The sequence below is a fragment of the Eucyclogobius newberryi genome, unplaced genomic scaffold, assembly GCF_026437365.1.
Source record: "Eucyclogobius newberryi isolate DKJ021-1_F unplaced genomic scaffold, fEucNew1.0.hap1 SCAF_1, whole genome shotgun sequence".
Classification (NCBI taxonomy): Eukaryota; Metazoa; Chordata; class Actinopteri; order Gobiiformes; family Gobiidae; genus Eucyclogobius; species Eucyclogobius newberryi.
In genome coordinates, this window is record NW_027315723.1 from 12,614,045 (window position 1) to 12,640,256 (window position 26,212).

At 37.9% G+C, this 26,212-nt stretch overlaps 2 protein-coding genes across 3 annotated transcripts in view; one reads left to right on the forward strand and one right to left on the reverse strand.

Annotated features, from left to right (window-relative positions):
* The window catches only part of LOC140379220 (gamma-aminobutyric acid receptor subunit beta-3-like), a 115,246-nt gene extending 102,080 nt beyond the window's left edge, over nt 1-13,166 (reverse strand). The window contains exon 1 of one of the 2 annotated variants that reach the window (XM_072464174.1): nt 12,736-13,166. In XM_072464174.1, the coding sequence (XP_072320275.1) occupies nt 12,736-12,875 (140 nt within the window). In that variant the 5' untranslated portion in view covers nt 12,876-13,166. The remainder of the gene's footprint in view (nt 1-12,735) is intronic. The other variant, XM_072464195.1, reaches the window with a different exon arrangement.
* The window catches only part of LOC140379634 (gamma-aminobutyric acid receptor subunit alpha-5-like), a 40,408-nt gene extending 21,839 nt beyond the window's left edge, over nt 1-18,569 (forward strand). The window contains exons 8-11 of the mRNA XM_072464294.1: nt 6,552-6,695; nt 15,694-15,846; nt 15,987-16,198; nt 17,959-18,569. Of these exons, the coding sequence (XP_072320395.1) occupies nt 6,552-6,695; nt 15,694-15,846; nt 15,987-16,198; nt 17,959-18,258 (809 nt within the window). The 3' untranslated portion in view covers nt 18,259-18,569. The remainder of the gene's footprint in view (nt 1-6,551; nt 6,696-15,693; nt 15,847-15,986; nt 16,199-17,958) is intronic.
* Nucleotides 18,570-26,212: the final 7,643 nt, after the last annotated feature.

Genomic DNA, 26,212 nt, shown 5'->3' on the forward strand with positions numbered 1-26,212 from the left:
GCCAGATCCTACAAAAAAACAGCTGGTAATAAAGCTCATTATGAAATGATTTGCGTATTACAGCTAATGACATCCTGCAGCATCAACTCAGTGATTATAAATGTTTAAGTTTTTAAATCAGGAGGAGCGCGTGTTAGCTATTACACATTTAAAAGGACACTTATCATGCACAATAGCCTCTTTCAAAAATGTTTCGCAATGTTCACTATGTTCCCTCATCAAAAGCTTTCCTGGAGTTGTATTTAGATTAATTCATGCTTGTTTTATTAATCCTGTTTATGAGGTTGTCCCCCTCTCACAAAAACACATTCAAATATCCCAGATTTGTGATGTGAATTGGTAGAAATCCAGAAGTCTCCTGTGCTTACTTTAAGTCCATAAACCATCGCCGCATGTGAGCATAGTCAAATTGCGCTTATTACAACTGCGTGTTTACATTAGAATGTCAGGGCACGCTAGCTTTTGTTTATTTCCCCATGGTAATTCTCTCTGCTCCAGGTAGCCGTCATGCTAACACCAAATCCTGATGAAAGAACGCATCACTGTATGCTTTTCAACACATGCATTAAAACATTGGGTGTTTTTCCTGCACCGCTTTTCATCCGAAAACTTCTCCATAGTGTTGAAGAAAAGTATTACCCACAAAAACTAATGATCATAGTTGAACTTAAAACCCTGGCAAACTAGCTCAAAGTGTTAAAAAAACAAACAAAGGTACAGAGTGCAATGTTTTTCACTTTCAAGAAAGGCGCAGCAGGATTACTGTCAGCGGTGGCTTTACAAAAACAATATGACAGGAACAAAAGTGCAAAAAGTGACTTTGAGGCCATAAATAGCAGAACAATAAGCAGAAAAGCTGCATTTTTAAAGATGATCCTGTTTTTGTCCTATAGGTTTGTTGCTAATGTTGTGAAGTGTCTTAATTATCTCAAATCAAACATACTAAAAGAGGTTTGCTTTGCTTATTTATTTATTAGATATTACACATAACCTTAACCCTACATAAGTCTAAAACAAAACAGTTTACAATATAGGGAACAAGAAAACCATAACTATAATCAAAGGTACTGATAATTAAATATAGTAAACAAATTCAGATACTTTTATTATTTTACAGCATATGCAATTAATCATTTTAAAGCAAAAAGCCCTTTTAATGTAAACAAAAACAACATTTATGGAACCAGTTTGGTCCTTTATACATACTCTGAAATGAGTTGAAGTAGTGGTAGCAGTTGTATTTGCTGTAGTTGTTGCAGAAGTAGTAGTTGTAGTAATTTCAGTAATAATTGCAGCTGTCTCAGTTGTAGTTGCAGTAGTTGTAATAGTAGTTGTTGTAGTATTAGTTCTAACAACAGATGTTTGATTTTAAGTAATTCTAGTCTGAAATACAGGTGGAAAATAGCACAACACAAAATGCATCTTTCCTGTTAAGGTTAGTATACATTGTGCACGGCCCCTGTCTCATTAAATAAATAGATAGACTAAATAACAAATGATTTACTTCACATATCAGGGCTATTCAACTTACTTTTCATTGAGCCCAAGGCCTCTGGGCCGAAGGTGCACAAAACGCCAATACTGTAACACCATTTTGGGTTGCACGAAATATCCCAAACACTGTTGAAGTAATACAATAAAATAACTACTGATAGATTCGATTTTTATGTGAAATGACATACAAAAAGCTTTAAAGCCTAACTAGTAACAACCAGGTCTGAACCAGGACTAACCCAGAATCAAAACAGGTCTAAAGCTGAAAAAGGACTAAAACACAAACAAACTAGGGCTAAACTAGAGCTCAGCCAGAATAAATCCTGTAAACAAGAGCTATATTTACAGTTTTTAATATTGATTTGAATAGCCCTGGTCAATATTGTCCATTTAAAACTAGCATTAGCATCTTAGCCTTTCAGTCCAAGTTGCTGACTCGACTTGGCAGACCTCAATGTATGCCGTGGCTAAATTTGGCCTCAATTCGGTCAAAGGGCAAAGGGCTTAATCGGGATTTTAGCTCAGGTGAAGTGGACTTGTGTTTCAATACGTTCAGTAGAAGGGAGAGCTAAAGACTTTGGCAAAGAGAGAAACGAGTGCAGCTACGTTTTAACACTTAAATACTTGTAAACGCATCACTCTGCCACCGTTTGTGCGAGAAATGCAGATGTGAAGTCACAGCGGCACACACTAAGCTATAAATGTCCAAACATTTCACAAGATCACTAATTCATGTCTATTCTTGTCTATACAGAAAACTGGAGCGTGTTGATGCAAAGGCTAAACTTCAACAAGATTTTTTTAAACTATAAATCTCACTGCTTTCATTAAGATACAAATAGAGTCAAGGTTGGTGAGTGTCTTGCCCATTTTATGTATGTATTTTATTATTCATTGACCTTTTTTAACCAGGAAAAACAAACACAAATTGAAATCAAAACCTCTTTTTTACCCAACGACATTACAAACTGGATAAAATGAGAATTTAACACGCAAACGTTTTGGTTCCTCAGTCTATTTAAATATTTCGTAAATTCTCTTTAAGTGCCTATGACTTTAAGGCTGAACTACCGGTGCTCATTTTACCATAACACTGTTAAGATAATCATATTTAAGGTTTTATCCCAGTCTAATGTTTCAAGGATCCGAAAAAATACTTTTATGTATGTGCATTTTCACACACTTTTGGAGGACGTCTCCTCAGTGTGACGTCTTGTTTTGGATCTCTACTCGACGTCATTTTCAACATGTAATAATAATAATAATTTCAGCCTTCACTACGAAACATGGACCTGTTAGTGTCACGTTGCTAATAGCTGTGTTTCCAATAGGCCATTTCGTCATGCTGCATTTCAAAGTGTTGCCACCAGAGGGTGACTACATTGGACAAAAGTTTTAAGAGTGAATATGTTTCGACATTCATCCAAGTAGCTTCTTCAGTTCCTCTGACAGAATTCATTTTTTGGATGCCTTGTAAATGCCTTGTATCAGTTTGTAGCAAAAGATGCTATTTTCCACCTGTCATCCCAGATTACACAGGCATCGTGTGTCAGTATGAAATTAAATATGTTTCAACTCGTAAAAAGATGCAATATGTAGGTTTGAGTTTGTCTCGCTGATTAATTATCTATACAGAACATTTATTACATTTCAGTTTACACAAACACGTATGTGAGATTCCATGTTAAGTAAATAACCAACTTCACATGCCTTTGGGGCTTTTAGAGGCGATCTGAGCTCAGTGTTGAGTCTCAATTATATGGATGCTGTTTAAGGAAGTTTGTGTTTTGTCTGTACTAACACTTTTCATAAGAATTACATGAAATGTTTTGTAAATGAGACCCCCCGGTCCTTTTGGAGATGTCATTGCTTTGCCTAGAATTTTCCACAGTACGGCATTAAACGTATCTATCTTGCATGTATTTAATTTCTAATGTTTTATTAGAGAAAAATAACAGCATAAAAAGGTCCTTTAGACTAAATAAATATTGAGTTAAATGAACATGCTTTTGGCAGGTCTAGCTCCTCATTATTTTGCATGGAGCTGTGAGTTGACACATTCACAAACATATTTTCTGTTCGCTGTTTTTCCATCTGTGATGGCTTGTGTTGCTTTTGCCAATTAGACAGAACTCATTTAAAATTCACCTTGAGAAATAACAAGGCAACACATGCTGTTTTTATGAGTTGCAATCATCACCATTTTGACACAATTTACGCTAGTACAATCAAGAGTTAGAAGGATTATTCAAACTCAAGCCAAAGTACTGCTTCTTTAAAATAACATTAGTAAGGTCAAAGAGAGATTAAACTAGTTCATTCAAAGATTCTAGCTTTTTTTATCATGTTTTCTCAAATATTTTTTTTATAATTTGTTACCACTCATAAATCTCTGATTCATGGATTCCCCTTTAAACCATTGTTAAAAGTTTACAAAAAATCATGTTTTGATTAAGTTGATTAACAAAATTCTTTAGAATTTCATGTCCATACTGTCCTCAATATCAGAATACAACTGTCTTATGAAACTGTCCAAGAAGTCCGTCTCGATATACATATATATATATATATATATATATATATATATATATATATATATATATATATATATATATATATATATATATATATATATATATATATATATATATATATATATATATATACACTGAGCACAGCCCTACAATGAATGTGTTTGGATATTACAGTCACACCAAAGTCACCTTCAACTCTGGTTCACACCAAAACTGAGGAAGTTAAGGCAGCAAAAGGAGGCAGCGCACAGGGCTGGTGACAGCGTGGGCTACAAAGGTGCAGGGAGGTGTGCGAGCTAGATCTAAGTACACAACGCAACAGGAGAAGCAGTTCTCTGGCAACAATCCATCTCCATCTGTGTGGAGAGGGCTCCGGCTTCTCAGCAACTACAAGCCCTGAGCCCCCCACGCTGCAGACCACTGTAAACTAGCTGATCAGAAAGTCTCCTTTTCAAGGTTTTCCACTCTTCATCTGTCAAAACAAGAATACCTCTTCTCGTTCCCATTTGTTTTTAATATATTTAGTAGAGTAGTTAGTAGAGTAGTTGTCCATATTAGTAATATAATGTATTTAGATATTATTCCCCTTGAAAGTTCTCACTTTATCAGACGTGATAAAAAATATCCAGAGGGTTATGGTCATTACTTTGTTTCATTTCATGATTATATAACTCCTGATTTGTAAGTTCCTATACAAGTCCAATTTCTCCAATTCAAAGGACTCTTTCAACATCAACGCTTTTCATGTGGTTATCTTTAACAATCTGGTGAAAAACTTTTATACCTTTTGTAATTCAGACCTTGAATCTCAGGTCAGTTCTATTTGGTAGAAAACCTTCGTCGTAAGCCAACCAGTTTTAGATTTTAACATCTTTAGTTTGTATGTTTTGATTAGCTCCTGCGATGGTGTAAGCACAGATTTTACCCAAGGATTCCTAGCTTCCCCCAAATTCCTCAACTGTTTGTCATCCAGCAATAAAGCCGGTACAGGGACATTAATTTCAATTAATTCTATTCTCCTTTTCCTTTTGATAATTGTAGAGTTTTAAATCGGATTTGAGGTTTCTTGCCTTGCCAAACAAATCTTGAAATTGCTTTATTCCAATTAAACAGTTGGTTGGGGATGGAAATAGGGAGATTTTGGAATAGGTAGAGAAATCTGGGCAAAACACATTTTTTTATAGTTTAATTTGCTGTTCCCTCTAAGCTGCGCATGTGCACAATGGCACACTCCAAAGGTCTCTGTGCACAGAAAATCTGCACTGCCCACAAAATAAATACCCAACCTGAATTGAAAATAAACGAAACACACAAAAATGTAAACATTGTGATTCAGTGATTGACAGGAAAGGGTGGACTAGCATACAGGGATTTCCCCGGTGGGCTGATGGGCAAATGGGCCGGTGTGGGCCGAGCTGTACATGAGGCGAGCGGAGCCACCGGGCCCCGTCGGCCCCTGCCTTAGTTGTGTCAGCCCTGACTAAAGACCAGTGACGAACAAGATTTCATGTGGGTCAAATGCTGCAGGATCATGCGGATTTGTGTAGCCCTCAAATACTTGGCCCATTTGTATTAACTGTGGCTGTATTCTGTATTAGTGTATTTTAAAGTTGGTTTTAAACTAGTGGTTCTCAAACAGAGAGTAGGCTATAGGCCACAGAACATCCTCATTTGAAATGAGGCAGTTTGATGTTTAAAGGTACACTATGCAAGTTTTCAAGTTGAGAGCCCTTCACCATATCAGAAAATTGTTCTTGTTTTGCCTGGAAGGTTCCACAGTATGATATAAACTCATCTATTTTTCATTTATCAAGTTAAAGGAGTTTTTATTGCCTCAAAAGTACTTGGTTATATGCTGTACTAAAAACAATGAGTTCCGATCATATAAACCAGTATTCAGCTCTGTTTATATATCAAACCTGTTGAATCAAGCTGACATTATATAGTAGGATCTCATACAACTCTGGCCAATTGAGTTTATACATACACACACCAAAGTACACCCCAAAATGTCTCAGACACTTGGACTGTCAGCACAGGATCTCCACAGGGCTGTGTACTTTCTCCTCTGCTCTTCTCCTTTACACAAACCTCTGCACCTCCAGCCACGACACAACTGATCAAGTTTGATGACCACACCACCTTCATCGGCCTCATTTCGAATGGGAATGAGTCTGTCTACAGTAGTGAGGTGGACCGACTGATGTCCTGGTGCAGCGCTAACAACCTGTTCAATGCGAGTTCAATGCCCAGAAGACAGTGGAGATGATTGTGTGGAGATGAATGTGGACAGTCCCCCCTCCCCCTAACACACTCTCCCATCACCACCGTAGACTCCTTCCGCTTCCGCGGCACCACCATCACCCAGGACCTCAAGTGAGAGGCCACCATCGGCTCCCTCATCAAGAAGGCCCAGCAGAGGATGTACTTCCTGCTGCAGCAGAGGAAAGCCAAGCTGCCAGCGCAGCTTGTGTTTTGATCAAAATAAGAGATGTTTTGATTAAAATGTTGTTTTTTTCTCAGATGCTTATCCCATATCAGAGGTGGTCTACACTTGGACGGAGGGCCATGCCAAATCTGTTGTTGTGGCGGAGGACGGATCAAGACTGAATCAATATCACCTTCTGGGACAAACTGCGGGCACTGAGGACATCAGCACAAGCAGAGGTAAAGACATTATTATTTACAAAGTTATTTCTCCTACAGTAAAAGAATCCGTCTAGACACTCAAGGCTGCGTCACAATAGTGCATCCTTCATTGGCACTATTCATGCAATCAATAATAGATGTATATATATATATATATATATATATATATATATATATATATATATATATATATATATATATACACAAGCAACCAACTTCTCATAAATCAAACAGACTGTTCACGTCAGTTATCTATATTGCAGGCATAGATATAACATTAACACCATCATGGCTTATAATTTCATGTTGGAAGTTATGAACAATAAAAATGTACCACAAAGCATTATTGTTGTACAACACTGTCCATACAAGATTATACTAAGCCTTAAAACTAATTTTTCTAAAAGTCATAACATATTCAAAGTAGGGCAGCAATTTACGATTATTTTAATAGTCGACCACTTCTTACTTTTATAGTGTGTATGTACATATTTCTATTGGTTTTTAAACAAAATTACAAATAAAGTTTGTAATTTGATGATTGACAGATTCTAGACAAAGAACGTTAGACTATGTTACAGAAATTGTTTATTCTTTATCTTTTAGATGTTTTTGAACGAATAATGTCACTGCCTTTATTATAAAAGCTCATTTATTTATCTAAATGTATACATATATATTTTACAGTCGAATAGTCCAGATAATGAAATATCAAAATATTATTTTTATTGTCGACTAGTCACAATTAGTTGGTTGATAAAACTAATGAAACTGCAGATATTGCAATACACTTTGAAATGGATTTTGTTGGATAAGAATTATGAAGAAGCAAAGATTGTCTCATCTATCCAAGTAGTTTGGACCATTTGAAACATTTGCCGGGAGAAACACTTCATAACTTTTATTCTACAAATTAGTTTGTATGCCCTTATTTTATCTGATTTTAGCATAGTCTATAACTAATCCCTTTATAATACACATATGTATTGCCAGTGGGTTAAACTATACAACCAACACCAAGTCAGAAACTTTTAATTTGCGTCTTGTACATTTCAACACCGTTAAGTTGAATAAGATCATCTTTCTCGCGTCGCATACTAAGAGTAGCAATGTTTCATAACGCCACCTCACTCGGCTAAAAACCTACAGATTACAAAGATCGCAGAGTTGTCGGAGGCGTACGAACATTGCAAGAGTCAGTGAGAGTGGCCTATCGCTCACATCAGCAGCTGTCCCACCCTCTTCCCCCTCTCCACACTACCGAGCCTGCAAGTTAATCCCCTCTGCATCTATTTCAACCGCTCAGCTTCCACATAAGACCATGACAACACAGAGGAACATCAGCCGTGATTGGTCAGTTTCACCCTGTTGGAAATATTGGAAATAATGTGAATATGTACAGCATGAAATGTAGGTAGATATAGGTGGAATGTGATGTATAGAATTTGAATGGTACCAGATTGGCAGATTGACAGTAGTGAATGGCAGGGAGGGCGGGCAATGATAGCCTTCTATTTAATACTGTTATGTAAAAGGCGGCTGTAATGCACTTGATAATGCACTTGATAGTAGAATTAAAAGAGTAACAGTGCAGTGTTTTAGGTGTAACTCACTGAAAAGAAGGTGGAAGGGCGTAGAAAGGCTATGATGTTATGTGATGCAATACGGTTAAATATGAAAGATCATGCAGAGTTCAAAAAGTACATGCGTGCCATACTGGGGGCTACCGCTGCTAAGACAGTAGTAGCATGCTGTAGTATAGAAGGAACAGATACAAGATTCATTGCAGTCTAATTTGAATTTGGAAGGCCGGAATTAGCTAAATTGTAAAAAATTGCAATTCTGGACTAACTATGTTGTTTAGACCAACTTGTTCTGAAAAGCTTGCGCTTGTTCTTATTAGAATTCTCAAGTGTTGAATGTGCATTGTGAACTGAATCTAGATTTTGATCATAAATCACACATCTATTCACATTTTATTTAATTTTTCCCACGAAACTTTGTCTTCAAGTCTTCAAACATATTTTGTCTTTAGGCCGGCAAATACAAGAAAGATCAATATATTGTAACCACTGTAAACTAATGAGAATAAATAAAATATAGTGTTTAGTGTAGTGTGTGTGTTGCAATGCCAAGCAGCCTGAGGTATTGGAAAGCAATAACGTTTTTCAAATACGTCAACTATTTGCGCATTTGCTTAGTTTAACATTCAAAGGCATTTAACAAATTAGTATGGCAATATCAGGCCCATAAATCACTAAAGGTTATATAAAACCAATTTCTATGAAGCCAAACTGTCGCTGAACAAGAATAAAGCTTGTCAAATTGACCACAAATCACTGCTTGCAAGAACTCAGAGAAGGTACATGCAGAAAATCCAAAATCCCAATTATATATTTCTGTATAAAAGGCCAAATTTGTCAAAAAAGATTCTGCCCATTCCAAGGCTGTATCTGTATCCATTTCCAAAGGTCACATGTGCGCATCTATTTGCCCTAAAGTTTGCTTGACATTATCATTGTTTGCCCCCTATCTATCAAAGAACCATCTGGTGCCCCGTCTGCTGCTGCACGATGCCCAAAAACTGTGTATGCATTGGGCCATGGGACAGAAATAGCAGAACATTATTGGTTGTGGCGCTGAAAGCTTGTGTTGGAGAGAGTGCAGACGAGGAGCGGAAGAGACAGATGAGTTGCAGATGGGGTCAGATCTAGTCCACTGGGTTAATTTACTTCTGTACATGGAAGACTTGTTCTAATACATTCTGTATGAGATGAAATTGTTTGTACGGAGCTATCCAATATAAATAATCAGCATCACGACTACTGACAGATGAAGTGAAGAGAAAAGTATGCCGGGTGAGAAAGTGGACATTTTGTACTCCAAGACAATGTGATTGAACAAGAAAAAATGTGTTTGGTTTTGAGCACGTTTGACACATTTTGATGGAAAGGTCATCTCCAAAATGGCAGCTCTTGTTGGTGTTGTAGTCGGTATTCATCATTGGTGGTTTGGTCGCGAGTTAGACAAGTTTTGACCTGGTTTAGACCTGGTTTAGACCTGGTTTAGACCTGGTTTGGGCCTGGTTTAGACCTGGTTTAGACCTGGTTTGGACCTGGTTTGGACCTGGTTTGGACCTGGTTTAGACCTGGTTTAGACCTGGTTTAGACTTGGTTTAGACCTGGTTTTGACCTGGTTTAGACCTGGTTTAGACCTGGTTTAGACCTGGTTTGGGCCTGGTTTAGACCTGGTTTAGACCTGGTTTGGACCTGGTTTGGACCTGGTTTGGACCTGGTTTAGACCTGGTTTAGACCTGGTTTAGATTTGGTTTAGACCTGGTTTTGACCTGGTTTAGACCTGGTTTAGACCTGGTTTAGACCTGGTTTAGACCTGGTTTAGGGCATCTTTTGTGGGATTTTGACTGCAGTTGTCCGAATCTACCAGAGGTGCTTTAGATCTGGTTTAGAGCTGGTTTAGATCTGGTTTAGAGCTGGTTTAGATCTGGTTTAGATCTGGTTTAGAGCTGGTTTAGATCTGGTTTAGTCCCCGTTTAGTGCTCGTTTAGTGCTCGTTTAGTGCTCGTTTAGTGCTCATTTTAGTCTCGGTTTAGTCTCGTTTTAGTCTCGGTTTAATGCTCGGTTTAGTGCTCGTTTTAGTCTCAGTTTAGTCTCAGTTTAGTCTTGTTTTAGTCTCATTTTAGTCTCGTTTTAGTCTCGTTTTAGTCTCGGTTTAGTCACAGCTCATTTCAGAATGCTTGTCAGAAATGCTGTAGATCTATGGTTTAGTTTAGCACTTGTTATCGATCGATCTGAACCTCAGCGTTCATTAAACGCTGTCCTTGTTGAAAAAATAGTTCGCTTGATCGTCATAAACCATCAACCAGTGAGTCGCAGGGCTAACACAGGAGTTATACACAATGTGACTCAGACATGTATTTAGGTCAATTAGATTTACCAAAATATAAAATGCATCGACACTAACTGAATTGAACTTCCGATCTCTTGCAATCTTAAATTACTGTTTTTTTGCACATGGAGCAGTGCATTGTGGTCATTCTTTGCCGAAGCTCACATCACTTGTAGTTAAGTACTTGCTGCATAGCTTGATTAAAAGAAAAATCTGACAGGCTCCTGCTGTTTTTTTTTATCAGGTCTAGACAAAGTAATGAAGCACTTTGAAAACTTTGCATTCAAAACAACAGCCAATTATTGGATGGTCCTCCACACGCTGAGCTGAGAGTCCACAGTTGTATTGGCTGAATGTAAATACAGATACATTGATTTAAAAAAGGTCTCAAAGGGCTAGCTTAAGAGCATATGACCTCTTTATAAAAGCTTTTGCCTTGGTGATCATTTTATTCCAAGCACCATGGGTACATCTCAAAAGCTATGGTTGGCATTATGTAGTTTCAGTGCCATATCTCAAATTAGTAACAGTATTTATTTATATAAGTATCTCAACCATTCACAGGCTGTACAATTTAGATTCTGCATTCTAAAAGAAAAAGTATATATAATGTTAGAGTTTTAATTGGAACCAAAGAAACATTCATACTTTAAATAAAATAAAATGAGTTAAAGTAGTAGAATAAAGAACTAAACTTATCATTTCAATTCGTGCAAACCCATTGTGACACTTTTCACCCCTGAAGTCATTGAAATAACAGTTTATCGTTACCCATGTAATCGATTTCAAACCAGCTGCGATGAGTCGTTTGTCGCTTCCCGTGTGTCGAGACCATTTGGAGTAGATTTATAACCATTCATTTTCAAATTTACTTCGGGTTTTTGAATGTAATTTATCTTCACATTATCAGTTTGTAGTTTCTCGTCAGTATAATGTATCTATGATCGTTTTAAGTAATAGTTTTAATGGAGTTGACTATGGAGAAACAATTTGAAGTACTTTTTCGTCTGCTTCTTCTTTTTGTGGGGTTAAATTTCCTGTTTACTGGCGCCATTTTGAGGACTTTTGACCATTTAAAACATGTTATATTTTGTCTTAAACTGCTTTGCCGATGTTGCTCTGAAACCCATTGATAGCTTCATCCAGCTTCTATGACGCTTCAAATTATTGCATAATCCCTGCACCCGCTGGTCCTCCCGCTGTACCCACCGGAAGTGGCCCTGGCCTGGTTGTGTGTAGTATGTCTTTAATTAGCGCGTCTAATCTGACACAACACACCCGTTTGAGTCGCGGCTCCGAGCGAGGCCAAAGCAGATTAACCAAGTGTCTCTCAAACACTTGGGATCTTTAAGGCTAAAACTTATTTCCGGTCTCCTCACCTGCTCCTAAACTAGAACTACGATTCCGGCATAGCACAGGTTTACAAGATGATATTTGAGGCCTTGTTTTGAGGAGTTTGAGACTTTGAAAGTGAAATTCTTTTGCATTGGCTGAAACATTGACTTTTGAACCTGGAGGTCACCAAATAGTCAGAGTAGCTTTGCATTGTATTTGACTTTGGGTCCATCTCAAGCTTGGGTATATTGAGAATGAATATCATGAATTAAAAAAAAAACACATCGAAATGAGAAAAAAATCTACAAAAAGCTAAAGTAAACCATTCAATCACCACATTTTGGTCAGGATTTAACCAGATCTGTACGAGAACTAAACCTGGACTATACCAGGACATATATGACTGAACTAAGACAGGACCAGGTCTAAACTTGGACCTAACCATGATCAAACTAAACCTGGTCTACATCCTAATTCCAAACCATTATGGAGATTTCTCTTCAACAGGACTAAGAGTCAAGGAACCAACTCCAACTCAGTCCAACTCAAGTCTAAATCAGGACTGAATCTAATCAATACCAGAACAAACCACGACTTAACCAGGACTAAACTATTACATCTGACACCAAGGCAAAACTAAAACTAAAGTCAAACCAAACCAAGAACTTAAACTGAAACTAAATGGGAACAAAACCAGTAATGATTCGGGACTAGTCGCTCACAACTGAAATAAACCCAACCAAACCAGGTCTAAACCGGAGCTAAATCTTGTCCGTGGTGTCGTTTGTACGTTTTCTTCTGTGTAGGCCTCACTCACCAGTTGACCAACATGGCAGCGTTGTTCCCGGCGAGAAATGGCAGCTCTCCTCTGACATGTTCCCAAACACATCCATGGTACAGCAGTATTAGGACGCACCCGATTATCATTCTTCTTCCCCCTGTCCTGCCCGGCTCCATGCATTCAGGTCAAAAGGTTATCCTGGGCGGGTGTCCCAACTTTTGGCAAATCTGTACGAGGGATAATCACCCAGACGGCCCTCAGTCATGGGAGCACCCGGGGGTATCGGTTTAAGATCTAAGAATTAAGTCTTCAAGTCGAGACATTGCAAGTCGTCAATGGTCGCGATGCATTTTTGAATATATGTAATCCTGGTTCATCCAATGAGAAATCTTCTTCGTCAAATAAATAGAAAATTAAAATCCTAAAAAGGTTAGCCACCCTCCATCCCAAATTTGAAATCAATTGCTGTATGCGATCCTTCCGTGCATGCGAGTTGCCTTGGCAGTTGGTGCGTGCCGTTGCTCTTGGGATTGGCAGAAAGGGGCGGGGTTTAGACGAGGATCCCGGGATAGGAAGTAGATGGATTGCCCCCACCCCGCTCGCGCTCCCTCTCTCTATACTCTTCTCTCACTCACTCGTTGATGGCAGGGCGCAGATTGTAACCAGGGATTAGGGCGGTTCTCAAAGCGGATTTTGCCCTGAGAAAGGAAAGCCGTGTGTGTGTGTGTGTGTGTGTGCGTGTGTGTGCGTGTGTGTGTGTGTGTGTGTGTGCGCTTGTGTGTGTGTGTGTGCGTGTGTGTGTGTGTGTGTGTGTGTGTGTGTGCGTGTGTGTGTGTGTGTGTGTGCGCTTGTGTGTGTGTGTGTGTGTGTGTGTGCGCTTGTGTGTGTGTGTGTGTGTGCGTGTGCGTGTGTGTGTGTGTGTGTGTGTGTGTGTGTGTGTGCGTGTGTGTGTGTGTGTGTGTGCGCTTGTGTGTGTGTGTGTGTGTGTGTGTGTGCGTGTGTGTGTGTGTGTGCGCGCATGTATGTGTGTGTGACCGACTGCTGCTTGTGTACATGTCATTTGATTTATTTTTTATAGTTTACTAGCATTAGTATTCAGAGAAAGAGGAAGAAGAATCAGATCAATTCACTTATTAAAACAACATCGTGAACTAAACTGAGAAACAAACCAGGACTAAACTAGAACTTAACAAGGTTCAATATAATATAAAATATTCCATGTTTCACCAACTACGTTTTCTTGTCTGCTGCACCTTTTACAATTTCAATAATGTTAAAATGCATGACATTAATGAACATAGAAACATGTTGCGGACGATATATTGGTTAGTATTTCCCAAGATATCATATTTGGCATATAGATATTTTTGTGTGTAATGTGTTTTTCTTCAGTGCATCATATTTGACTTGATGGTTTGAAAGAGGAATTAAAGGCGGTATGGACGATTTTTCGGCAATTTGAGAACGCAGGCGGAAGTGCGCATGCGCACTCCCCCGTGCGGACTGATACAACACACACGTGCATTTGTTTATTAGCGCAACGGAGCGCATCGCATCTCTCGTCTCCCGTAGATTTCTGTCCACTTCTGCGTCAGCTCGAACTGTCTTTCTCCGTCTTCATTCTGCCCCGTACACTGAGGGAACTATATTATGATAGATCCATGCGCTTAGACACGCAGAAACGTGGGGACGAGCCTGACGCGGCTGCAGGTGAGCGATAAGTGCGTTTTATGATTGATACGTGGCAGGACAAATGATTTATCCACGCCACGAGGAAATATGATTAAAAAAATTGCTGAAAAAAATCATCCATACCACCTTTAAGGAAGCTATTTTTGTTAAAAAAGAAAAACCTTCTTTAAACAGAAACGGAGGGCTAAGGTTCAATCTTCCTGTAGTCTACAATGGTATTCTGAACCCCTGGAGAGGTAGAGGACCAGTATCAGGACATTTAGATGCTAATCAGGTCCTGAGGGTGGGTGAGCCAGGGTCTCACAAAGACAAAGGGGAGACTAATAGCCCATTAAAGGGTTGAATAGGCTCGGTAGATACAAAGAGGGTAAGTTTCTGTTGAAACAAACAACTCTTTCCACTTCAGGAAGGCTCCTCCCAATGGGCTGGACTTACCACAGAATAGTATAAATATCGGAGTTCTCTCCTAAGTTCTTTTATTGACAATGACTCTTGGATGAGAGTCGAAACGTCTATTTTTTCTAACTGAGTCCAGATGACTACAACTGAAGCTTTTTCTACACAAAAAGGAAACGTTAAGTTGTACTAAAGTTTACAAAACGAACATTTGTGGTTTCATAATTGCATCGGCAAATATCAGTTATTGGCCACAACAGAAAGACATATTTTGGTATTGGCTCAAAAGAGTCTAAATTGGACAATGCCTATTAATTTGGATAACGTTTTACCTGTCCAGTTTTCAGATCAGTTTAGCTGAAATAAAATCAACAGATAAAACAAACTGTTGTAATCCCCTAGAGGTAAGAGTAGTATATGATATATTAAGTTAGGATATAAAATATGCAACTTTGCTAGAAATGTTATCCTTAATTAACTAAATAAGATTAATTTGATTTTGTTGCCAATTAAAACACAATAAAAAATTGAAATAAATGTGTAATTTTGCTATTCAAAAATTGAAATATTTATGGAATTATTAATGGTATTGCCCCAAAACTGCCAAAACTGTGATGCACTTGATTTTTTCCTCTTTTAGATTCAGTTTCGTATTTGCTATCACCATTAAACATTAGGTAGGTTGCCAAATTGGCCATAAAAAGCAACAATAGCCTCATTTGGTATCGCTGGCCTTGCCCTTTCTGCTAAATCAAATCTCGTCTTTGCTGTGAGTGGATCAAATTGTCTTTAATAATCCCTGTTTGGTTTGAGGCGCCTATCATTATAACGCATTTATTCCCTGCTCTCGTTTACTGCTCTTTCTCTCTCACTTTATACCCTTTTTATTTGTTTGTTTGTCTCCAGGACAGTACACGGTGATGATGGCACACTTTTACCTGAAGAGGAAGATTGGATATTTTGTCATCCAGACGTATATGCCCTGCTTCATGACAGTCATTCTATCCCAAGTGTCGTTTTGGCTCAATCGCGAGTCTGTGCCTGCCAGGACCGTCTTTGGTGAGTGAAACCGAGACCAACCAATTTTTAAGCTTTTATTTGTTTACAGAATATTCCCATTCAACCCGTGCATTGTAACTGTGACAATTTTAGAAGGTACATCATTCAAAGTTGCTCAAATGCACCCGTTTCTGCCCCAGGTGTCACTACAGTCCTGACCATGACCACTCTGAGCATCAGCGCCAGAAACTCCTTACCTAAAGTTGCCTACGCAACGGCTATGGATTGGTTCATTGCCGTCTGCTACGCCTTTGTGTTCTCTGCACTGATCGAATTCGCCACAGTCAACTACTTCACCAAGAGGAGCTGGGCATGGGACGGCAAGAAGGCCCTGGAAGCGCAACACCCCAAGGTACCATGAGGGGGCGACAAGATTAAAACCGCCTACACGTAATATGGGTTTACAGGAGCTTGGAGCAGCATAATGTCCTCCCAAATGTAATAAGATGAGGTTAGCGATATAAAAAATGTGCTTTATCTACTGACAATGTTAGTTTAAAGGGACACGCCAAGATTAACTGTATTTAAGCATGCATATACATATTAAGTATCTGTATTAATTTTACTCATTAAAAAATAATTACAAATAAAAAAAGACATGCACATAAAGTCCAAAATAAAAGTTTTGTCCAATGTCGGCAAGACGTAAGCAATTTATAATCCCAACTAAGGGTTTAACAAAAAATGCTGACAACAAATGTACAGTTTACAAATGATCACTAAAGCTATTGTAGAGAACTGGCTAAAAGTGTTTTATAAAAAATAAAGAAAAAATAAAGTAGCATTACATTGCACTGCATTACATTATTTAAAATTTGCATTATGACAAGAATCCTTTGTTCATGAAAATATCACAAAAATTCTAAATAAAAATGATTACGTAAATACATAAAAGTAAACAAAAATACACAACGTGCATGCTCAACTGACCCGAATACATGTTTTGAATATTTTTGATTAAGATAATTTATTTTCAACTATTATAACAATATCATTACATATGTGTTTGTGCAAGTTATGGGTCGTTGAGGTGGTCCGCCCCTGCAAAACAATTTACCTCGGAACTTTTGACAAGATATGGCCATAAGTTTGTATATGTTGTAAACACATTAAAATTCAAATATGAAAAGAAAGTTTCAGGCCCCTAGAGGAGAGTGTTGGACGTGACTACAATAACTAACAAAGCCTTTCCACCGGAGGGCGAGACTACAAATGTTTACCAGTGCACAAATCTCAAATCATTAGAGAGAGAGGGGAAAGCATTGATCGTCTGGGGCCGCGGAGTGAGAGCAAATTATACACCCTACAATTTAAAACGGCTTCTCTTCTCATTGTAATTCACTGTAGAAAATACAGGCGTAACAATGTCTGCAGATGATTAGTTATGGATGTACGAATTGTTGTTACGTTCCATGAGGAAAAAAATAATATGATATGCATTTGATTTTGCTTTCTCGTATAATTAAAGACTCAAGGTCCGTTACTATTGCTGGGTTTGGTACTAGTTTAGTCCTGGTTTGGTCCAGTTTTCAATCCTAAAATATAATAGTCTGGTTTAGTCCAGTGTTTAAGTTCTGGTTTAAATTATTTTGAATCATAAAGTTCTGGTTTGATCTGATTTAGTCCTGTTTTCTATTGTTGAGTCTTGGTTTAGTCCTCGTTTGAGTTCATTTTTAAATGAAAAGCCATTTATAAATATAATTCTATTTGATTTAGGGTTGTAAAAAAGATATGCCAATATATCAAAACTTGTGCATAATTATTATTTCATATATCTTATTTCATTGATTTAATCAATTCTGGGGGGAAATAAAAAATAAATAAACCGAGCCTAATTCAACCTTTCCAGAGAAGTCTCATAATAGTTTCAAACTGCATAAGTAATATTAAAGCAATTGCAGTTTTTTTTTCTGTTGAAAATGCTATTGTCTACAAAAAGAGTGTCATTTTCATCATTGCGGTGTCAACATTTGTTTTGAAAATTAAGCCTCTTCATCATTAACTTGTGTCTGAAATTGTAGTATTGTGTCAACACGACATAATCGGCCAAATTTACCTGGACACGTTTTGAATAAATGAATTGATAACAGACTTTTTGGTCATTTTCTCCAGAAACGTGACCCAATGGTGCTGTCCAAGAAGCCCAACAACGTGTGCTCTGCTGGGGTCAACTACACCCCAAACCTGACCAAAGACGTGTCCATCGCCACCATCTCCAACATGACGTCCGTACAGCTCCGAGGCGCCGAAGGCAGGATGATCGACCCCAAAAAGACCTACAACAGCGTCAGCAAAATCGATAAAATGTCGCGAATAGTTTTCCCAGTGCTTTTTGGTACCTTCAACTTGGTCTACTGGGCAACATACCTCAACAGGGAACCGGTTGTTAAGGGCGCCAACAATCCGTCGTAATTTTTGTGTATTTTTTCTGAAAGACCAAGAAATGTAAATGGACAGAAGAGTTTGTGGTACAATTTTTTTCCTTCTAGACAAAAGAAATCCAAGCTTGGAACTATCAAGCCCATTGGATGCAAGATTTTGTTTTACATTGCCTAAAATAGCTTGAAAAAACAAAACAAAAAAACTGCTACTTTTTTTCTTCTGCTGCTAAAATTTGCATGACGCCATCTTTAAATTCAATGTATGGATACGCACACTTCAACTGCAACTTTTGGACAACACGAAATGAGAAAATGGTTTGACACGCACCACGGTTTGAAAAACTGCAATACCCCATCCAAGAAAGCATTAAAAAAAATCACCTACTTTTGAGTGTAAGAATGGCGGTTTCCCTTGAGATTAATGCTGCAAGTTCTTTAATAATTTAGCGTCACATCTCAGTTCGTTCAAAAAAAAAAATTTAAAAAAAAAATCTTGCCTTTTTCGTTACGGCAGTGGCTCTGTCTTTGTACAGCTTTACTTGAACATTCAAAAAGACTTCTGCTGCAGGCCTGATTTCCCCAAAGAATTGCCAGTCAAAGCAGTTCATTGTCTTCATATGTCAAAAAAGAAGAGGGAACAAAAATAACATGTGGTTAAAAAGGATATATACATTACAAGTTGGTGGAGAGAATACGAGAATACTTGAAGCATGCGATAAAAAAATGTTCTTGGCCCACTTTTGCACCATGCTGACAAAACCGAGTCCGAGTTTAAGTGAATTTTGATGTCAGTTCACACGACTTGGGAAGTAATATGCTTAGATTAGAAGGTAGTGCTTAAAATGAAAGTAGTGCCCTAAATAAGTGAGGGAAAAAGTGTTATATTTTCAATTATTAGCCAATGTACTTTGAACTTTTAGACTTTAAAAACAAGGCGTGCACAACTACTCTATTGTTTGAATGTTTTACAGCAAGTGCGATTAGAGTTTGCATGTTCTGCCTGTGTTAACGAGTGCTCGGGTGCTTTTTAGTGGGTAATCCTTCGGCTAGGTAATCCTGAGAAATGAGTAATTTTAAAATTTGGGGGAAAAAAGTGCCTGGATGCTGCGCTGCGACTAAATGCAGGACAAATTCGCAAAGTAAATCCGACTTTACATTACAATTGTATTTTAAAATATTAGGTTTACAATGAAAAATGAATGTAACGATGATTCTTATATATAACATTGCCAGAAACGGTTCCTAATTTTCTTGGTGCTTTTAGTAATAAATTGTCTCCATAGTAACCCTTTCTGGATCGTACCAGCATAAACTGTCAAATACAAAGATGGATAACTCGTTGGAAATCATAAGGCGATTCTCCTTTAAAATAGCTGCTGCAAGACTGCTGACATTTGGTGAAATTAGGCCGACGTTCATAGGGGAAATCATGTAAATAGACTTTGACTTTTTCTTTTTTCTTTGACAGAAAAACATGTTTAGAAAAGCCAAAAAGGTCGGCTTCAACACAACATGCATTGAAATGTTTTTTTTTTTTATCTTTCAACGTGCCATAGTGAATGCATAATTAATAGCTTTTTAAGACACTGGTGACAGAAAATATTCAGTATTACTTGGGCCTAAATTAGAATTGTTTAATTTTGGATGACTTAGTTCTACAATGAAAAGTATTGAAATATATCAGCTTTGTGACTCTAGACTGGGATCCTGGACTCATAACTGGACTCAGTTTGTGGAACCTGCTCTCGGACCATTGTCTTCAGTCTCAGTCCCAGGTTTTAGACCCTAATCTCGGGACCAGACCCTGGTCGCGGACACTGGAACACGGATCTAGACTCGGACCCTGGACACGGACCCAGGACTGACGGAGCCCCGGTCTCGGACTCTCGTCTCGGACCCTGGTCGTGGTCCTGGTCTGGTTCTATGTGAATTAGAAGCTACAAGCACAGGTGAAGTGGTTAGCGTGTATTTGCTTAGCACACGCTAGACAAGATTTACTCAGGAAATAAATGGCCCATGCTAACAGTGAAATGTTCCATGGACATTTTCTGCTTTTAACGATTTTTAAAAGTTGTTTTTGCTGCAGGGAGACATGTTTTTATGCTAGAATTGATGCATATTGTAAACAAAGAGCTGCTAATGTTTTGTGAAAATTGGGACCTACATACATTACAAAAGGTCTGTTCATGTCAATATTTAAAGTCTAAAATAGTTCTGGTCTGTGTGTGCCAAATGGAGCTGACGTAGACTTATAGGGCTGCGCAATAATGAGAGTAAATAGCACTGCTGATGTTGAAATGACATGGTATGAAACAGAAGCTGAGACACAACAAAATGCATTAATATTCGGTCAATTTAAGGAAACTGCATTTTTCTTTATGAACTTTGCATTTTTTTCCCCAATTCTTTGATAACAAATAGTTGTTTATCGTGCAGCCCTATTTTATTTTATTTTATTCTATTTTATTTCTTTGAGCAAAAATATGAGCAAATTCTTCATGTTTCGTGCTTGTTATTTCCAGCCTTGGTGTTCAAAGTAGTCTAGTTTAGTCATGTTGAATCTTTATGTCGGTCTACGCGTCTCCATGGCAGCAGCTCTTTTCATAAGAGGCAAGTCTGTCCTTGTGCTTTATACTGTATCTAACATCCATTAGTCTTTACCTTTCAGTGGCAAATGACAATGTTTGAGTCAACAGCAGAATGGACTGGAACCCTTGAATGTGAACATTTTACATTTTGGGGCAAACGTTTTTTACTTTTATTTTGTTGTTGCTGGAAACAAAGAAATGGCTATTCATGAGGGACACTTTCAAAAGCAAATTAATGTTGATATAAGCAAGGTAGTTAGTTGGATGAACTGTGATGGCTAGAAAACTGGGTCAGAGCATGTCAAAAACTGGGGCTTTTGTGGGTTTTACCCCGTCTGCAGGGGTCAGGAAATGATTGAAAATTGTTGAAATCTCAATATTCTGTCAGAATGCGCAACTACATAAAAAAAAAAAATAGAGACATGCTGTAATGGCGCTGCATATTGGTTAATGTTATGGCATGTATTTTATCTCTCCAATCTCCAAGCAAGATGCAACTAGCCCCTCCCGTTCCTCTCATCCTCCATACATCTGTTAAAGAAAGGATTAAGTTGCTTCCCCGTCAGTCAAGCCCCCTCAACCCTCAAAAAAAAATATTTAAGCCTGCAGACTGGCCGACCGCTGATGACAAATGCCTGTGAATTTCTGTGTCACGTCTGGACAGCTGTGGCTTGCTGCATGGGACGAATTTAGGATTGATTACATGTACTTTGGCCTAAGCTAGCTCGCGGCTAACAGAGCAGACTGGATTTACAAGTGGGGTCGTTCAGCTGAGACGTTTTACACTGAGTTCGAATGAGGAAACATGCCCTTCGAAAGACAGAGCTGTGTTTAATATTGTTTAGTTATTTCTTTTTACATGTATTTTATATTATATAGTAAGAATAGGAAATAAACAATTAATAATTAAAAGTACATAATAATTATAATTGTTTGCCAGATCTGGCTCTTGTTTAAATGTTAACGTTTTATTTTTACACCTGGGTAGTATTACATCTGTGAAAATGTACCTTCAAAATAAAAGCCTCTTGAGAATACCTTAAACGGCCCCGAACCAAAAGGACGTGAAACAAGTCGTGCCTGCACCACCTCAATTATTTTGTCTGTTAAATAAAGACATGATTTAGTATGATCCACATTTATGTGACATTTGATGCCTGAGATGTAGTTTTCCCTTTAAAATGTATAGTAGTACATGACATGATGCAAATACAGTGAAATATAATTATGTATACAATACCCATCAAATTCGAATGCATTTATATTTTGTGATATTGTTACTATACAATGAACATTTTGAAATTAAATTTTCAACAAGATATAATTTTTGTTTTCATAAATGTATGGTATTACATGTTATTTAAAAAACAAAAAAAACAAAAACAGTGTTCTAAATCTCATTATTTACTTATTCAATAAACGAAATGTAACATTGACCACTTGTACATTTACCTTTTAATTTGATTAAACTAGCAGCAGTAGTTTAGCAAAGCAAGACTGATTAGCATGGGAGACCTTGTTTGATAACATTTACTGTTTTTTTTTTTAAAGAATTTGTTAAAATGTATCATGATAACTGCGAGTCATTGTAGCTATAGCTGGGCTGGAGCATTTGTTATGATTCCGTTTCATGTATTGTATTGTTTTATGTAAATTATCAAATTAAATAAAAATGTTGAACCAAGATGTTTACATCGGTGTAATCCCTCATTCGTCCAGGCGTGTTCCATAGTAGAAAAAAGCTTCAGTTGTAGTCATCTGGACTCAGTTAGAAAAAATAGACGTTTCGACTCCCTGCTTAAAACCTTCACCTCAAGCAGGGAGAAAAGATGGTTTGAAAGAGGAGTCAAGGAAGCTATTTTTGTTAAAAAAGAAAGACCTTCTTTAAACAGAAATGAAGGGCTAAGATTCAATCTTCCTGTTATTTATAATGGGTTACTGAACCCCTGGAAAGGTAAAGGACCAGGACATGTAGATGCTAATCAGGTACTCAGGGTGGTTGAGCCAGGGTCTCACTAAGACAAAGAGGACTCTAATAGCCCATTAAGATTCTGAATAGGCTAGCTCGGTAGATACAAGGGGGGAGTTTCTGTTGAAACAAACAACTCTTTCTACTTCAGGAAGGCTCCTCCCAATGGGCGGGTCTTACCACAGAACAGTATTAATATCGGAGTTCTCGATCTAAATTCTTTTATTGACAATGTCTCTTGGATGAGAGTCGAAACGTCTATTTTTTTCTAACTGAGTCCAGATGACTACAACTGAAGCTTTTTTCTACCAAGATGTTTACAAGTTTTTTGCTCCGACATAATCTGAATGTTTTATTTTTTTCATTCAGCCGCACCCACGGCTCCACATCCCACGTTGGATTGAAAAGACATTTTTCTTTCAATTGTCATCCATTTTTTTTTGCAAATCATTATTCTAGATCATGTAGCGCATTCAAACTGCAATTTGGAGAGCAATTATGCAAAACTGTGGTTATCTTCATTAGTCTATTTAATGAACAATGCAGAACAGGGCTTCTCCAGATGACTCTTGTATTTTTATGGAACCAATAATAACAAATAGGTTTCAATGTTTGCAAGAAGAAAACGTGAACATTTGAAAGACTCCCAACAGTAGTACTTGTGGTGTTTTTACTGTATGGTACTGTATGATGGTTGAGACACATGCACTCCTGCCTCACAGCAAGAAGGTCCAGGGTACAATTCCTGTATTGGATGGGGCCTTATACCCACCATCAGGGAGGACATAATCCATGCATTCCAGAGTCCTACATCTACAAGACCAACCCTCCAGCTACGTACTAAGTGTTCCTGAGTAATACTACCTCATTCTGCAATGTGTTTGCCCACTGCTCCCACTACACTGAGAAACTGTTGGTAAGTATTGCAGTAATGATACTAGTGGTGGCAGAAGGAGTTGTACTTTCCAAAAGCAAAACCAGCTTGAAATTTAGCACACCACGTTTATCCTCATTGAAATGTGGTTGTAATCCCTGATTCGTCATTTGTTCCTAAAAACAGTGTCCAGATGTCCAGATGACTACAACTGATTATTTTTCTACACATTTAAATCTAAATAGAACAACCATAATTAATCATAGAGAAACGAAAAAAAAACAAACAAAAAAAAACATTGAAGATTACAGCAGGGGGCAGTAAATACACCTTTTCACCATTAAAAGTAACAATGGGAGCAGCCCAAATGCAGTATAAAACACTTAAATGCAGTATAAAACACTTAAATGCAGTATAAAACACTTACATGCAGTATAAAACACTTAAATGCAATTTTGACATATTTCCACCCTTGAGGTTGCACATATAGGACAAACAAAAGGCATTCAAACATAAGGGTGATTGCCAGGTTATACAACTCTTTGACTCCATGTCGTCGCAGAGCTGGAATTGGTGCCTCTTCTACCAGGAAAAGTCCACAAGCTTCTGTGTCTTATACGCAATCATCACCACAACATGAAGCTTTCCTCAAGTTTCAGACCATTTCTTTTGTTCTTAGAGTTCATGAGATGAGAAGATGTCCGCCATATACTGGATTTTTCTGTTTTCTTCTGACATAATATTGATCCACCAGGAAACAATGATGATTTGGCTTTGAGCAAGAGTGGGTGATTGGCTTTTCATGTCCTCCAAATTAAAATCTGAAGAAGCCCTGACTGTAGATCTGCTGTAGGTGACCACTTCAGTCTGTAGGCCTTCTTTTAAAACCAAGAAGAACCCAATGTGAGGGATGTCATGAAGATGGGATTGATCAGCATGCGCCTCAGTAAGTTGGGGCGCACACCCTCCAGATCAAACCTGGGCATTTGTTGCCCCAGGGGCCAGATGTGGCCCTCAGCCTGTTTCAATTTGGTCCCCCTCAAGATTTTAGTTTCTATTCTATAACTGTCTTGTAACATGTGTCTGCACTTGTGTCCTTAGAAATTACATGAAATAAATGAAATAATCGATTCAATAGCCTATATTTTATAAAAAGTGCTTATAATGATAAGAATTTGTAACGCCAATTAACGCAGTCTGGCCCTCCACCACTTAACTCGATTCGAATATGGCCCTCAGAGGAAAAATAATTGCCCTGCTCCAGATTGTCTCTACTCCAAAAGGTCAGACAAAAATCAGACAAGTTTCTTATATACCTTTGGAACATACTTTTTGTGGCAGGAAACAATATGATTCATATGCACCCCTCAGTGTCTTTAACGTTTCCATACAGAGGACCTAATTGGCTTGTTCAGCAATAAACATCCCTTAAAATTGACATAAAGCTTTTTAAGTGAATGTGGAGAAGAATTTCCAGTAACTTGGTGTTGGCGGTGTCAAAATCCTCCAGGTTCATCTACCACAAGGATTTTAACCATCATTTGATCACCCACTGCACTGTTCACTTTCTGCACTGCATTTAATATGTGAATTCAACTGTAAATGTTGTGTACACAGTAAGCCTATTTTTGCTTTTTTATCTATATAGTCCATTTGAATTTTTATCCTATAGCAGATTATAATTACTTTTCGTTTTGACTTATATAGATTGTAAAGAACCAATTGTGTATTTTCTTTTGACAAAACATGTAAATGTAAATTTAACTTCCGGTTTTAGAGAGTGCACTTTTATTTTGAAGAACTACTTCCTGTTTAGCGTTTTGGCGGAAATAGCTTGACAGAAAAGACGCTAAAAACGGCAGTAAAAGAAAAAGTTAAACGGAGCACAATTGACACGGTTTTTTGGTATTAGCTACCCCTCTGAAGAGGCACAAGGTACGTTTTACGTTGCATTGAAGCACAATTGTTGTATTTTGAGTAACCAAAGCTCATGTTATTTTAGTTTGGTGCTAAACTCAGTTCATTGATGTGTATTAATTACGATGTCATATCAAGCTAACTTTTCTGTTGTTTTGCTAAGGTGTAAGAGTATGGCATTTAGCATTTACACAATGTCTTTTTGTTTTCCCCAGCTCTTACGGTGTAATTTGAAGATTTATTGCCATTAAATCAAAAACAAAATCATCAGTAAAGTGTCAACCTTCATTCGGGGGGGTATGCTACATAGATTGTTTTATCATTGTTCATAGTTTTATGTTGCAAGCAATAGCAATAAACCTTGTCTGATTCTGATGCTTGACATGGCATAAAAGCCTCCAGGAGAAGAAGTGCATTTCTTCCTTCATGGTCACGTCTTTTCTCTCTTGTTGACTCCATATGAATCTGTGTCTCAACAGAATAATGAGCTGAGTCTGATCCTTGCAGCAGTTTCTGATTCAAAGATCCTTTGCCACCAAAACGCAATCAAAGATGACGCACAGCTTTTGTTCCCAAGGACGTCTGACTCCATGGTGATCAATGTCTTTGCCGTGTTAGATCCAGCTATTGGCTCAAT